Below are 15,258 nucleotides of genomic sequence, written 5' to 3' on the forward strand. Positions count from 1 at the left end.
TTTTAAAGCCTGTCGAGGTGGGTTAGGGAAGAAGAGGTTTTTGGAGAATGTTTCATGGCAATAGTTCCTAGTCAGGGAATCTCTAGTGAGCCAGGCAGGAAGCCTCAAGGGTAGCATACTTTTCCAATATTAACCATTCAGCACACAGACAGAGGACTCCTCATCTGTGTCTTTTAACAGTTTCTATGGCAACATGCATAAAGCATAACTATTTTGAATATGGTTTGACTGCCACCTCTTGTACAAAGAACAGGTGATTTTAGTTACATATTACTGTAAAAGTGTTGCAATATGTCCCATGACATACTATGACAATATAATACATGATATTCTGAGGTTTAGAGTCTAGAGTCTAGGCATTTTTCTCTTGAGTGGATGTTCAGGGGGCTTGGACATAATAATAAATCATTAGACTGCAAATTGACCACAAGAAGCCCAAACAGATACCATTTTTCTAAAATGGTACATTTGTATACAATCACATACAGTCCCTTCAGAAAGTATTCAGACCCCTGGACTTTTCCCACATTTTGTTACGTTACAGCCTTATTCTAAAATGGATTAAATTCATATTTTTCCTCATCAATCTACACACAATACACTGTAATGACAAAATGAAAATAGGTTTTTAGAAATTTTGTCAAATTTATGAAATACCTTATTTACAAACTTATTCAGACATTTTGCTATGAGACTCGAAATTGAGCTCAGGTGCATCCTGTTTCCATTGATCATTCTTGAGATGTTTCTATAACTTGATTGGAGTCCACCTGTGGTAAATTCAATTGATTGGACATGATTTGGAAAGGCACACACCACAGTTGACAGTCCATGTCAGAGCAAAAACTAAGCCATGATGTCGAAGGAATTTACCGTAGAGCTCCGAGACAGGATTGTGTCAAGGCACAGCTCTGGGGAAGGATACCAAAACTTTTTTGCAGGTTTGAAGGTCCCCAAGAACCATCATTCTTAAATGTAAGAAGTTTGTAATTACAAGGAGTTTTCCGAGAGCTGGCCGCCTGGCCAAACTGAGCAATCGGGGGAAAAGGGCCTTGTTCAGGGAGGTGACCAAGAACCTGATGGTCACTCTGACAGTGCAGGAGTGGCTTCGGGAGAAGTCTCTGAATGTCCTTGAGTGGCCCAGCCAGAGCCCGGACTTGAACCCGATCAAACATCTCTAGAGAGACCTGAAAATAGCTGTGCAGCGACAGTCCCCATTCAACCTGAGTATCTGCAGAGAAGAATGGGAGAAACTCCCCAAACAGGTGTGCCAAGCTTGTAGCATAATACCCAAGAAGACTCGAGGCTGTAATCGCTGCTAAAGGTGCTTCAAGAAAGTACTAAGTAAAGGGTCTGAATACTTATGTAAATGTGTTATTTCCAGTGTATTTTTTACAACATTTCTGACAACCTGTTTTTGATATGTCATTATGGGGTATTGTGTGTAGATTGATGAGGACAAAAAACTATTTTATCAATTTTAGAATATGCCTGTAACGTAACAAAATGTGGAAGAAGTCAAGGGGTCTAAATACTTTCCGAATGCACTGTATTGTCTCTATTATTTGTGGGAATGCTTCGGAACAGATTTTACAATTTAAAGTCACTTGGAGCTGATTTACTGGTGTTTTTACAGTCTTGTGTCATAATTTTGTTTAAAAAATGTATCAGAAAACCTGGGGGGGGTCGACAATGTAATGTATAATATTATCTCATTAGTTCTAATAAATATCTCAGTGAGGCAATCACTGCCTTTGACTAATCTGCTATTCAACCCTCTGATCTAGGAGAATAACAATGATTCCTGTGATTAACAGCCATCCAGGCACATCACATCAGATTTTTCCTGATGTCTCCCAATGTTTGGCTTAATTTTCAGTCACAATTTTTTTTACAAGCAAAATCATTTGATATTTTATTAATATGATGGACATAATGAATTAGATATCTCATAGAGGTATTGGTCAAATTATGTTCTTGTAACGACTTCCGAAGTCGGCTCCTCTCCTTTTCCGGGCGGTCGACGTCACCGGCTTTCTAGCCATTGCTGCTCCATTTTTCATTGTTCCATTTGTTTTGTCTTGTTCCCTGCACACCTGGTTTTCATTCCCTAATCACACTGCATGTATTTATTCCTTCTGGTCCCATCCATGTCTTTGTGTGAAATTGTTTATTGTTATGTGGTTATTGTGACATGCCAGGCTATGTTTCCATGTTCCGTGTTTGTGCATGTTGTATGTATTTTGGTACTTTAGCTTTGGTGAGTGTTTTTTGCCTTTTTTCTGGAGGTTTTAACGCAGTTTGCATTCGTCTGTTTGTTCACTCCAGCCTGAATAAAGTGTGTGCCTGTTCACAACACTCTGCTCTCCTGCACTTGATTTCGCCACCAGTACACACAACCTTGACAGAATTTCACACCCCCATGAGGTCAGCAGAAGCAGGTACCCCGGGCAGAGGAGTCGAGGAGCGCATCCAGGAACACTCGGCCATACTGAATCATCTCGGTGCAAGGATGGATCGCATTGTCCAGACTATGGACCGCTGGGAGAGTCAGGAAGTCTCTCCAGCGCCTTCACCAGCGCAACCGGGGTTACCTCTACCCGTCCCTAGACACCTGCCCACCTACCTAGACACCTGCCCAGACGTAAGCCCCAAGCTGACAAGGTGCAAATATGTTGTTCTGCCCCTGAACAGGCAGTTAATCCACTGTTCCTAGGCCTTCATTGAAAATAAGAATTTGTTCTTAACGGACTTGCCTAGTTAAATAAAAGGTTTAAAAAATATATCCCTTACTGTGTCAAAATGACCTTGGTTACACCTGTAGGTGGATTTTCTAACCGATTTTCCTCCCTCGCAGGGAAACACCATGATCCTGGTCGTTGTGAATCGTTTCTCTAAGTCCTGTTGTCTCCTCCCTCTGCCCAGTCTCCCTATGGCTCTACAGACTGCGGAGGCCCTGTTTACACACATCTTCCGGCACTACGGGGTGCCTGATGATCGGGGTCCCCAATTCCCGTCGAGAGTCTGGAATGCATTCATGGAACGTCTGGGGGTCTCGATCAGCCTCACCTCGGGTTTTCAACCCCAGAGTAACGGCCAGGTAGAGAGAGTGAACCAGGATGTGGGCAGGTTTCTGCGGTCCTATTGCCAGGACCGGCCGGGGGAGTGGGCCTCCACTCACCTCTCCCCCTTTCAATGCGTATTGGGGTACCAGCCGGTTCTGGCGCCGTGGCATCAGGGTCAGACCGAGGCTCCTGCGGAGGAGACATGGGAGGATCCCCGTGTTCACCTCCAAAAGAACAGCGCGGACCGTCATCACAGTGAGGGCCCAGTGTTCGCACCGGGTGACCGGGTCTGGTTCTCGACCCGAAACCTGCCCCTCCACCTGCCCTGCCGGAAGCGGTGTATGGGGCCATTCAAAGGCCTGAGGAGGGTGAACGAGGTGTGTTACAGGTTACAGCTTCCCCCCGATTACCGTATTAACCTGTCTGGGAACCCCTCGCCAACAGCCAATGAAATTGCAGGGCACCAAATTCAATCAACAGAAATCTCATAAATCAAATTTCTCAAACATACAAGTATTAGGCATCATTTTAAAGATACAATTCTCGTTAATCCAGCCACAGTGTATGATTTCAAAAAGTCTTTACAGTGAAAGCTGCACAAATGATTATGTTAGGTCACCACCAAGTCACAGAAAAACGCAGCAATTTTTCCAGCCAAAGAGAGTTGTCACAAAAAGCAGAAATATAGATAAAATGAATCACTAACCTTTGATTCTCTTCATCAGATGACACTCATAGGACTTCATGTTACATGTATGTTTTGTTCGATAAAGTGAATATTTATATCCAAAAATCTAATTTTACATTGGCGTGTTATGTTCAGTAGTTCCAAAACATGCTGTGATTTTGCAGAGAGCCACATCAATTCACAGAAATACTCATAATAAACATTGATAATAGATACAACTATTATACATGGAACTTTAGATAAACTTCTCCTTAATGCAACCACTGTGTCAGATTTCAAAAAAACTTTATGGAAAAAGCATAATCTGAGTACGACCTCAGAGCCCAAAACAGCCAAAGAAATATCCGCCATATTGTGCAGTCAACATTAGTCAGAAATAGCATTATAAATATTCACTTACCTTTGATGATCTCCATCAGAATTCACTCCCAGGAATCTCAGTTCCACCATAAATGTTTTATTTGTTCGATAAAGTTCATAATTTATGTCCAAACACCTCCTTTTGTTAGGGCGTTTATTAATCAAATCGAAACTCATGAGGCAAGTCCAGCGGAAATGTCGGACGAAAATTCCAAAAGTTATATTACTGGTCGTAGAAACATATCAAACGATGTATAGAATCAATCTTTAGGATGTTTTTATCATAAATGTTCAATAATGTCCCAACCGGAGAATTCCTTTGTCTGTAGAAAAGCAATGGAACGAGAGGTAACTTTCTCATGACTTCTCGTCACGAGCCAGTGGCTCTCTGCCAGACACCTGGCTCAATCCCCTCTCATTCAGCCCCCCTTTACAGTAGAAGCCTGAAACAACTTTCTAAAGACTGTTGACATCTAGTGGAAGCCTTAGGAAGTGCAAGATTACCAATATCCCACTGGATCTTCAATAGTGCCTGAGTTGAAAAACTACAAACCTCAGATTTCCCACTTCTTGGTTGGATTTTTATCTCAGGTTTTTGCCTGCCATATGAGTTCTGTTATACTCAGACATCATTCAAACAGTTTTAGAAACTTCAGAGTGTTTTCTATCCAATACTAATAATAATATGCATATATTAGCATCTGGGACTAAGTAGGAGGCAGTTTACTCTGGGCATGCTTTTCATCCAAAAGTGAAAATGCTGCCCCCTAGCAAAAACAGGTTAACCCCTCATTCCATGTGTCTCTCCTCAGGCTGGTAGAGGTTTGTCCGCTCCATGAATCTGAGGTACGGGAGGTTCCTCCGCCCCCTCTGGACAGTGAGGGGGCCCCGGCGTACTCCGTTCGTTCCATCCTGGATTTGAGGCGAGGGACCTTCAGTACCTAATGGAGTGGGAGGGGTACGGTCCAGAGGAGAGGTGCTGGGTTCCGGTGGCGGATGTTTTGGACCCTGAACTGCTGTGGGAGTTCACCTGCGCCTCGCCCTACGGGTCGTCCCCGAGGCCGGTGTCGGCGCTCCGCTGGAGCCGCGCGTCAATTGGGCGGTACTGTCATAACTTCCGCGAAGTCAGCTCCTATCCTTGTTCAGGCGGCGTTCAGCGTTCGACGTCACCGGCTTTCTAGCCACCGCCGCTGTCATGCATAGGTGTAATAGGTGGCAGGGAAGTCAGGCGCAGGAGAGTCAAATGGAGTGTAAATATGGAGTCTTTTAATAAAGTTCCAAGAGTATGCTCCATAACAATAAATGTACAAACAAACAAAACATGGGTACGAAGACCCGACGCGCACCTATACAAACCAAGACATGAGGGGAAACAGAGGTAATGAATGGGATTGAAAACAGGTGTGTGGGAAGACAAGACAAAACCAATGGAAAATGAAAAAAAGGATCAATGATGGCTAGAAGACCGGTGACGTCGAACCCCGAGCACCGCCGAACGGCAGAAGTCGTGACAGCCGCTCCATTTTTCATTGTTCCAATTCCTTCTCTTGTTCTCTGCACACCTGGTTCATTCCCTAATCACACTACATGTATTTATTCCTCTGCTCCCCTCCATGTCTTTGTGTGAAATTGTTTATTGTTATGTGGTCATTGAGACGCGCCAGGCTATGTTTCCATGTTCCGTGTTTGTGCACATGGTATGTATTTTGGTACATTAGCTTTGGTGAGTGTTTTTTTGCGCTTTTGCCTTTTTTCTAGAGGTTTTGAGCAGTTTGCCTGTTTGTTCACTCCAGCCTGAATAAAGTGTGAGCCTGTTCACAACACTCTTGACAGTTCTATACATGACCATGCATATATGATTTGTTTATGGCCCAGTGTTGTAAAAAAACAACAGATTTTCTTGTTTTATATATATTTCCACACTATGAGGTTGTAATAATACTGTCAAATTGTGAAAATAATGATAATGCCTTTTTAGTGTAAGAGCTGTTTGAAAAGACCGCCTGAAATTTCAGCCTGTTTTGGTGGGATGGAGTTTTGTTCTGCCTGGTGACATCACCAGACATTCAATTAGTGACTAGATTAATAAGAAGGAGAGTTCAAAACCTCTCTGGCTCCAGCTAAAGTCAGTGAGCATCTTCTACTGCACCACGTCACTGGTCACTGACAAAACCTATTACAGCCAGAGAAAAATACAAAATATAAGGCTTTTTTGATTCTATGATGTATAATCTCCCCCTCTGTCTGTCTTTCTATGTGTATTTCTTGATAGTAGAATGGAATCTATAAATAATTTAAATCAGGGATGGGCAAATGGCAGCAATGTTTTAAGCCCACGGATCGCAGTCGGAACTCAGTCGGGGTCTGAACTTACTGTTGACAGTTAGAATAACAGAATACACCATGTGCAATTTCTAAATGTTGTTGTGTATAAGCAGTTTTTCTCTTGTTATGTCAGTCACTAACCACATTTCCATTCAAAGTTTTTACGTGAGAAGTCATACCATATCAACAAACATTATGACAGCTGTGATGGAAACAGGAAGTTTCAGTGCAGATTTATAAAAGCCGACAGACAATTTATTCGTTCCACATGGTGGGATCTTTTTGTGTCGGCAAAACTAATTATATGAGAAATGGCAGTGGAAACGGTTTTATGTGCAAATATTTTGCTGTTTCCATCAGGCCTTTTGTGAAATGTTTTATCCAACGTACTTTACGCAAAAATGTTGTTTCATAGAAACCTGGTTAGAAACTCAAGTAGCCCATGTCAGCAAAAACATTTTAGATGGGTAAATTAGTCTAGCCAGCTATCTAAACTTGTAGTAGTCATGGTCGAATTACCGACTCAGATGTCCATATTAATTCTGTTAGTCACTCTCGCTCACACATCATTTTATAACCTGCAAACATGTGTAGGATTGTATGAAATTAGTTTTTATTTTTTTAAATATATTCTCCACCCCATTGCAAAATATGTAGAATTTGGGGGAAATTAGCCTTAAAATGTTTCTCGCAAGCCAATGAATCATCAGATATTGCATGGTTTTATTGGTGGATGTTGTCGACAGTGTGGTAGATGAGATATGACAGATCTGGGTTGTAGTCTATGTGGGCATCCTTGGAGCCCGTGGCAAGCCAAGGATGTTGTCAGACAAACAGCAGAAAGGAGAGTTGTGAAACACACTGCTAGGACCTCAGAGGGCGATGAGAGGCTGCAGATTGGAGTGAGACTGATTGTCCCTTTAGGCCAAACTGTTAGTGAGATTACTGTATTCTGTATCTGATTTGGCTCCTTTCACCACTTGAGTTATAAAGAAAGCAAAATCTGTTTTGATTTAATAATATATCAGAACTCCCAATAATTCATTCAGTGAATTGTTATACATGTATAACAGTTATAAGTACTATACTTTACCAGCACTATTACTAGGGTATAATGTCTAGGTACTGTAAAGACTTGGCACTATTCCATCTGGATCTCTGGAGCGTTACAGATTGCATGAAATGTAAAGGTAATTTCCGATTTAGACAAATTATGTAGAGGTCATCTTGAACGCAGTCTTCGCTTACACGGGACCATTGCTTTTACATTTAAATCAAGCAGTGACGCTGAACTTCCACAATACAGATCAAATAAAGCCCCTACAGTATTGTTTAAATCTTGATCATGCTCTCATTGTACCTCTCTCTCTTTCTCTCCAGGTGGCCAACCTCCTTCGTCTCTTCCAGATCCCTCAGATCAGCTACGCCTCCACCAGCGCCAAGCTCAGCGACAAGAGCCGCTATGACTACTTTGCCCGCACGGTGCCCCCTGACTTCTATCAGGCCAAAGCCATGGCAGAGATCCTGCGCTTCTTCAACTGGACCTATGTGTCAACTGTGGCATCGGAGGGCGACTACGGCGAGACGGGCATCGACGCCTTCCAGCAGGAGGCCCGCGCCCGCCAGATCTGTATCGCCACCTCAGCCAAGGTCAGCCGGTCGATGAACCGCTATAGCTATGACCAGGTGATCCATTCGCTGCGGCAGAAGTCCAATGCCAAGGTGGTCATTCTTTTCACACGCAGCGAGGACGCCCGGGAGCTGCTGGTGGCTGCCAACCGATTGAACGCGTCCTTCACCTGGGTGGCCAGCGATGGCTGGGGGGCGCAGGAGATCGTGGTGAGGGGCAGCGAGGCTGTGGCGGACGGGGCCTTTACCATCGAGCTGGCCTCCTACCCCATCCCCCAGTTTGCTGAGTACTTCACGGGCCTGAATCCCTACAACAACACACGTAACCCCTGGTTCAGGGAGTTCTGGGAGAATAGATTCCAATGTAGCCTCCATGACCTGGGCTGTGGGAAGCACTCTCTGCGGGATGGCCTGTTTGAGCAGGAGTCGAAGATCATGTTTGTGGTGAACGCTGTCTATGCCATGGCCCATGCCCTGCACAATATGAGGCAGTCGCTGTGCCCCAACTCCACCACCAAGATCTGTGACGCTCTGAAGCCAGGCAACGGCAAGAGGTTCTACAGGGAGTATATCCTGAAGACCAAGTTTGACGGTGAGTTTGAAGATTGATGAGTATCTACATGACTATACATTATGTAACAGATGTGATCGTTAGCATGCGCCTGCATGCGCCATCGCGCGCATGTTGATTTTATACCCCCACGCCAGGCATGATCAGGACACGCAGGTTGAAATATCAAAACAAACTCAGAACAAATTATATTAATTTGGAGACAGGTCAAAAAGCATTAAACATTTATGGCAATTTAGCTAGCTAGCTTGGTGTTGCTAGCTAATTTGTCCTGGGATATAAACATTGGGTTGTTATTTTATCTGAAATGCACAAGGTCCTCTACTCCGACAAATAATCCACAGAATAAACGGTAAACTGAATTCCTTTCGTCATCTCTCCTCCTTCCTCAGGCTTCTTTTTGACTTCTTTGGACTTTATAGGGCGGTTGGCAACCAACTTTACGGTGCATTACTACAACCGACTGGAGTGTGGGCATCAGTTCATCTTTCAATCACCCACATGGGTATATGCTCCTAAAAACCAATGAGGAGATGGGAGAGGCCGGACTTACAGCTCGTTGAGCATCACAAATAGAACCTATTTTAGCGCCTGGCCACGCAGAAGCTCACACACGACGCGAACGGTGTGGTCAGCATGTAACTCTCTTGCGTTGTGTTTTTAATGAAAGGAATGCCAGCCAATGGTCCCAGTTGATCTGTGGTTTACTCTCTGACAATAGACACAAAGAAAACCCATTAGATGTGCAGGACAGAAGCCTGTTGAAGGTTGTAGATTTGTCTACAACATGGAAACAACTGTGTCTTAGCAGGGGCTAATGTGACCATTATATTTCGAGCATGCAAACTATCTCACTTGTACAGCAATCATACATACAAAAGCACATCACAGGAAGCCCCCAATATCTAACAGGTACCGTACACATATATACATATACAGTACCAGTCAAAAGTTGGAAACACCTATTAATTCAAGGGTTTTTCTTTATTTTTTGAACTTATTTTCTACATTGTAGAATAATAGTGAAGACATCAAAACTGTGAAATTACACATGGAATCATGTAGTAACCAAGAAAGTGTTCAACAAATCAAAATATATTCATATTTGAGATTCTTCAAAGTAGCCACCCTTTGCATTCCAGGTGAAGCTGGTTGAGAGAATGTCAAGAGTGTGGAAATCTGTCGTCAAGGCAAAAGGTATTTTCATTTGTTTAACACTCATGAGAGAAGTTTTCATCCTAGTGCTTGATGGTTTTTGCGACTGCACTTGAAGAAACTTTCAAAGTTGTTGACATTTTCCGGATTGAGTGACCTTCATGTCTTAAAGCAATGATGGACTGTTGTTTCTCTTTTCTTATTTGAGCTATTCTATTGGTGTCACGTCCTGACCTTAGTTCCCTTTTTATGTCTCCTTTTTAGTTTGGTCAGGGCGTGAGTTGGGGTGGGCATTCTATGTTTGTTCTGTGTGTTATAGTTCTATGTGTTTGGCCTGGTATGGTTCCAATCAGAGGCAGCTGTCAATCGTTGTCTCTGATTGAGAACCATACATAGGTAGCCTGTTTCCACCTGGTGTTTGTGGGTAGTTGTTTTCTGTGTCTGTGTTTTCACCATACAGAACTGTTTTGATTTTTATTTATTTCAATTCACTTGGTATTAAGTATTTTCGTGTTCTGGGTTAATAAATAATCATAGACACTTACCAAGCTGTGTTTTGGTCCGGTCTTTCCTACTCCTCATCAGACGAAGAAGAGGTTCGTTACACTTGGTCTTTTACCAAATATCTTCTGCGTACCATCGCTACCTTGTTACAACACAACTGATTGGCTCAAACGCATTAAATCAAATCAAATTCTATTTTTCACATACACATGGCTAGCAGATGTTAGTGCGAGTGTACCGAAATGCTTGTGCTTCTCGTTCCGACAATGCAGTAATAACCAACAAGTAATCTAGCTAACAATTCCAAAGCTACTACCTTATAGACAGACACAAGTGTAAGGGGATAAAGAATATGTACATAAAGATATATGAATGAGTGATGGTACAGAGTGGCATAGGCAAGATACAGTAGATGGTATTGAGTGCAGTATATACATATGAGATGAGTATGTAAACAAAGTGGCATAGTTAAAGTGGCTAATGATACATGCATTACATAAGGATGCAGTAGATGATATAGAGTACGGTATATACGTATGCATATGAGATGGATAATGTAGGGTATGTAAACATTATATTAGGTAGCATTGTTTAAAGTGGCTAGTGATATATTTTACATTTCCCATCAATTTCCATTATTAAAGTGGCTGGAGTTGAGTCAGTGTGTTGGCAGCAGCCACTCAATGTTAGTGGTGGCTGTTTAACAGTCTGATGGCCTTGAGATAGAAGCTGTTTTTCAGTCTCTCGGTCCCAGCTTTGATGCACCTGTACTGACCTTGCCTTCTGGATGATAGCGGGGTGAACAGGCAGTGGCTCGGGTGGTTGCTGTCCTTGATGATCTTTATGGCCTTCCTGTGACATCGGGTGGTGTAGGTGTCCTGGAGGGCAGGTAGTTTGCCCCCGGTGATGCGTTGTGCAGACCTCACTACCCTCTGGAGAGCCTTACGGTTGTGGGCGGAGCTTTGAACAAGGCACACCTGTTAATTGAAATGAATTCCAGGTGACTACCTCATAAAGCTGATTGAGAGAATGCCAAGAGTGTGCAAAGCTGTCATCAAGGCAAAGGGTGGCTACTTTGAAGATTTTTATTTGTTTAACACCTTTTTTGGTAACTAAATGATTCCATATGTGTTATGTCATGGTTGTGATGTCTTCACTATTATTCCATAATTAAGAAAAACCCTTGAATGAGTAGGTATGTTCAAGCCTTTGATCTGTACTCTATAGGAAATGTACAAAGTGACCTCTGACACATTGTAAATATAATGCACTATTTCAGAACGTGACCTACCACTTGGATAGAATTATTGGACTGGGAAGAATTGACGTCCACAATTTCCCCCTATCTGCAAGCATGACCAGTGGCATAACACCTTGTTGATATGTAAATTCAACCAACCAGTAGGAATACATAAACATTGAAAACATATTTCTGCATTGGCAGAAACCCTGTTAGATGTATCCAGAGAAATTTGATTTTCTATCTCCTAAGAAGTGATTTTCCATGAGATTATTGCCAGAGAACAAATAGACCATATTCAACTGTATTTCTTTGTATTTGATTTTTGGTTGATGACTAAAGTCTCTTTCATCTATATAATTTTGTCTCTTATTAGTCTCTCGACACATAATGTTGAAAATGAACTACACTTCATGATATACTGCAATCATAATCTACCCATGAGTGCCCTACTTGCTGACAAATTTGATTACATAAATTTAGATCCATTGTATGAATTCCTACGATCCTACAGTAAGTGGGAACAGTCCAGGACTAATTCTAGTTGTTTTTATATTGCTGCTGAAGATAAGAGCTTGTAATGATTCAATTTGCAAAGAGGAAACCATTTCCAGCCTCACACGCTGAGGCTCATATTGTCATGCATCTCATCTGCCTGGAGTGTGTGGAGAGTGACTTGGCCTACAGCCTGAATATTACATATAGGAATCACATAAACACCCTCATCAGGGAACAACACTTTCAGTCAGGTGGTGACCAGAGATATTCAGAGTAACAGATAATTTATGTAAACCGCTATAGCAGCAACACATCTGTACAACACAGATAACAACAACCCCACCAAGCCGAATGCTCTAACTACTAAACCGTTGACTGAGTAGCTGTGTCTCCAAGTCTTAAGGTAGGGATGCAGTAAAAGGTGGGAATATGAGTGATGGTGGGGGTGGGCGGGGGTTCAAAGTCCATGAGGGTTGCTTTAGCCAAGCTAACCATCTCAGCCGTCCATGGATTGTAGATGGATCCCCAGGGGAGCTTGCTGTCAGAAGACATCAGATTGTATTACAAGACTAGAATCGCCTGAAGTGTATGGATATCTTTGGGGAAATGGCAGTACAGCAGGGTCACAAATTATCCTTCATCCATTACAAAGCCCCATTTCCTCTAGTTCAAAAGAGACTAGATGATTCTCTATGGAGAATAATGGGGCTATTCAGCTGAGAATGGTTCTAAAAATCTCTAAACATCTCAACAGTCCAGGTGCAATTCTGTCATTTTGCTCTGTTTACTTTCTAGCTATGAATGCATTGGTATTTCTATCCATGTCTTGCAAATTGTTATTCCATAGTTAGACATTATGAATGGATTGATGTTAAGATAAATGTTCAATCTTTTTGACATGCTACCAAGTGATTGTATAGTAACTGTCTATTCCATGGTGTTGAATGAATCTGCTCTAAACCCATAGTTGTTGGCATCTGAATAGTAAAAAAAAACAACTTTTAAACCTCTCTCTGAGGTTCTCATTCGAGTGCAATAAGCCTATGTCAAAGAAAACAGACTCAACCGTCTGGCTTCAATTATGTAAATGCTGGGATTGCACCTGTGTCCCCGATGCATCAGCTACTGTTTCATCCCATGTGAAAGGAATGGAATGTCAGAGGGGAATGCAGAGAGGTGAAGTGATGAAGCAGATACAAGCTCATTCAATAAAAACATGTTGACTCCAAGACCCTGGATTCATTGTACACATTGTACACAATTCAAAATACGAATTTGAGTAAGTCAGGGTTCAGAGGGTTAATGATATATTGTATTGTCAAGGATAGACATTAATTTGTTTATTTCACTTTCAACCATCATAACATGACCATGGTCTTCTCTTTATCACTCTGCAGCTCCATTCCGTCCAGCAGACACAGAGAACATGGTGAGGTTCGATATCTTTGGAGACAGCTTAGGCCGCTACAACATCTTTCACTACCACAAAGAGGATGGACGCTACGTCTACCGTAAGGTGGGCTACTGGGCCCAGAATCTGACCCTTAACACCAGCCAGATCCCCTGGGAAGGCCATGCCGCACCCACCTCCCAATGCAGCGACCCCTGCAGGAAGAACGAGGTGAAGAGCATGCAGCCTGGAGATGTGTGCTGCTGGATCTGCATCCCCTGCCAGCCTTACCAGTACTTGAAGAACGAGTTCACCTGCGCCGACTGCAAGTTTAGCGAATGGCCCCTGGCCAACCTGACAGGCTGCTACAACCTACCAGAGGAGTACATCCGCTGGGAGGACGCCTGGGCTATAGGCCCTGTTACCATTTCCTGCCTGGGCATGATGTGTACACTCTTCATCATTGGCCTCTTCCTCAAGCACAACGACACCCCTGTGGTGAAGGCCAGCGGGCGGGAGCTATCCTACATCCTCCTGCTGGGTGTTCTGATGTGCTACAGCATGACCTTCATCTATATCTCCAAGCCCTCCATGGCTGTGTGTACCCTACGTCGACTAGGCCTGGGCACCTCCTTCGCTGTGTGCTACTCTGCTCTTCTCACCAAGACCAACCGCATCGCACGCATCTTCAGCGGGGTGAAGGACGGAGCCCAGCGGCCGAGGTTCATCAGTCCTGCCTCGCAGGTGGCCATTTGCGGTGGTCTGATCTCCTGCCAGCTGGTGGTGGTGGTGGTCTGGCTCCTGGTGGAGGCCCCGGGGGTCAGGAAGGAAGTGAACCCTGAGAGGAGGGACATAGTTACCCTCAAGTGCAACAGCAAGGACTCCAGTATGCTCATGTCCCTCAGCTACAACTGCATCCTCATCATCCTCTGCACTGTCTACGCCTTTAAGACCAGGAAGTGCCCCGAGAACTTCAACGAGGCCAAGTTCATTGGGTTCACCATGTACACCACCTGTATCATCTGGCTGGCCTTCCAGCCCATCTTCTATGTCACGGCCAGCGACTACAGGGTGAGTTATCAAATCACATAGACTTTGATATTCTGGTGTAAATAATAAGCAGACATCCTATGCCTTTGATTTTGTAAACAAAGTCACATGTTTTTGCTGTTTTTGAGTTTCACAGTACATCACTACTTTTCCAGAAATTAACAACACAACCTCAACACACTGCCTAACATACAGTGTATATATACAGTACTTTACAAACTGAGGTTGAAGACACATGAAACTGATAATTTGGTTGTTATTTCTACTTGTGTATTTCCTGTGTCCTTAAAGTCGTAAGTCAGGGGGCGTGAGTTTGGCTCATTGAATCTTTTCTAAACAGATAATAAATCTCTTTGATTGCTTGTCTTTAACTCTGATAAAATAAGCAGATCTCTTTTCATGTGACTGATAAATCTGTTCCAGAGTAGAACAAAGGCTCAGAGGTGATCATATCCCGGCAAAATCACGGGTTTAAATAGGTGGGATGGATTTAAACTGAAAAAACACTTGACATTGGCTACTTAAAATGACAATTAGCATAGAGCAAACCTCATTGTGTTATGATCATTTCATTTCCACATCACCATACCTACCATAAAACCTCAATTAAACGCAGTCTCAAATAGCCACCTTTCCCTTTTAATACATTTCAGCAAGTAAACGCCTGTTTCAAATAGTCACAGGGTCTACATTAATTGTTCACGAGGTTACCATGGACACCACTCTGATATTCCCACAGTCATGTGCATTAAAAAAAAAATCCTTGCAATGGCACCAACAAAA

General features: G+C 43.0%; 1 protein-coding gene across 1 annotated transcript in view; it reads left to right on the forward strand.

Moving 5' to 3' along the window:
* Positions 1–15,258, forward strand: part of LOC118400335 (metabotropic glutamate receptor 2-like) — a 75,951-nt gene that overhangs the window by 47,872 nt on the left and 12,821 nt on the right. Inside the window, exons 3-4 of the mRNA XM_035797050.1 lie at positions 7,819–8,659; positions 13,433–14,496. Coding sequence (XP_035652943.1) covers positions 7,819–8,659; positions 13,433–14,496 — 1,905 coding nt within the window. The remainder of the gene's footprint in view (positions 1–7,818; positions 8,660–13,432; positions 14,497–15,258) is intronic.

This window comes from Oncorhynchus keta, chromosome 21 (assembly GCF_023373465.1).
Source record: "Oncorhynchus keta strain PuntledgeMale-10-30-2019 chromosome 21, Oket_V2, whole genome shotgun sequence".
NCBI lineage: Eukaryota > Metazoa > Chordata > Actinopteri > Salmoniformes > Salmonidae > Oncorhynchus > Oncorhynchus keta.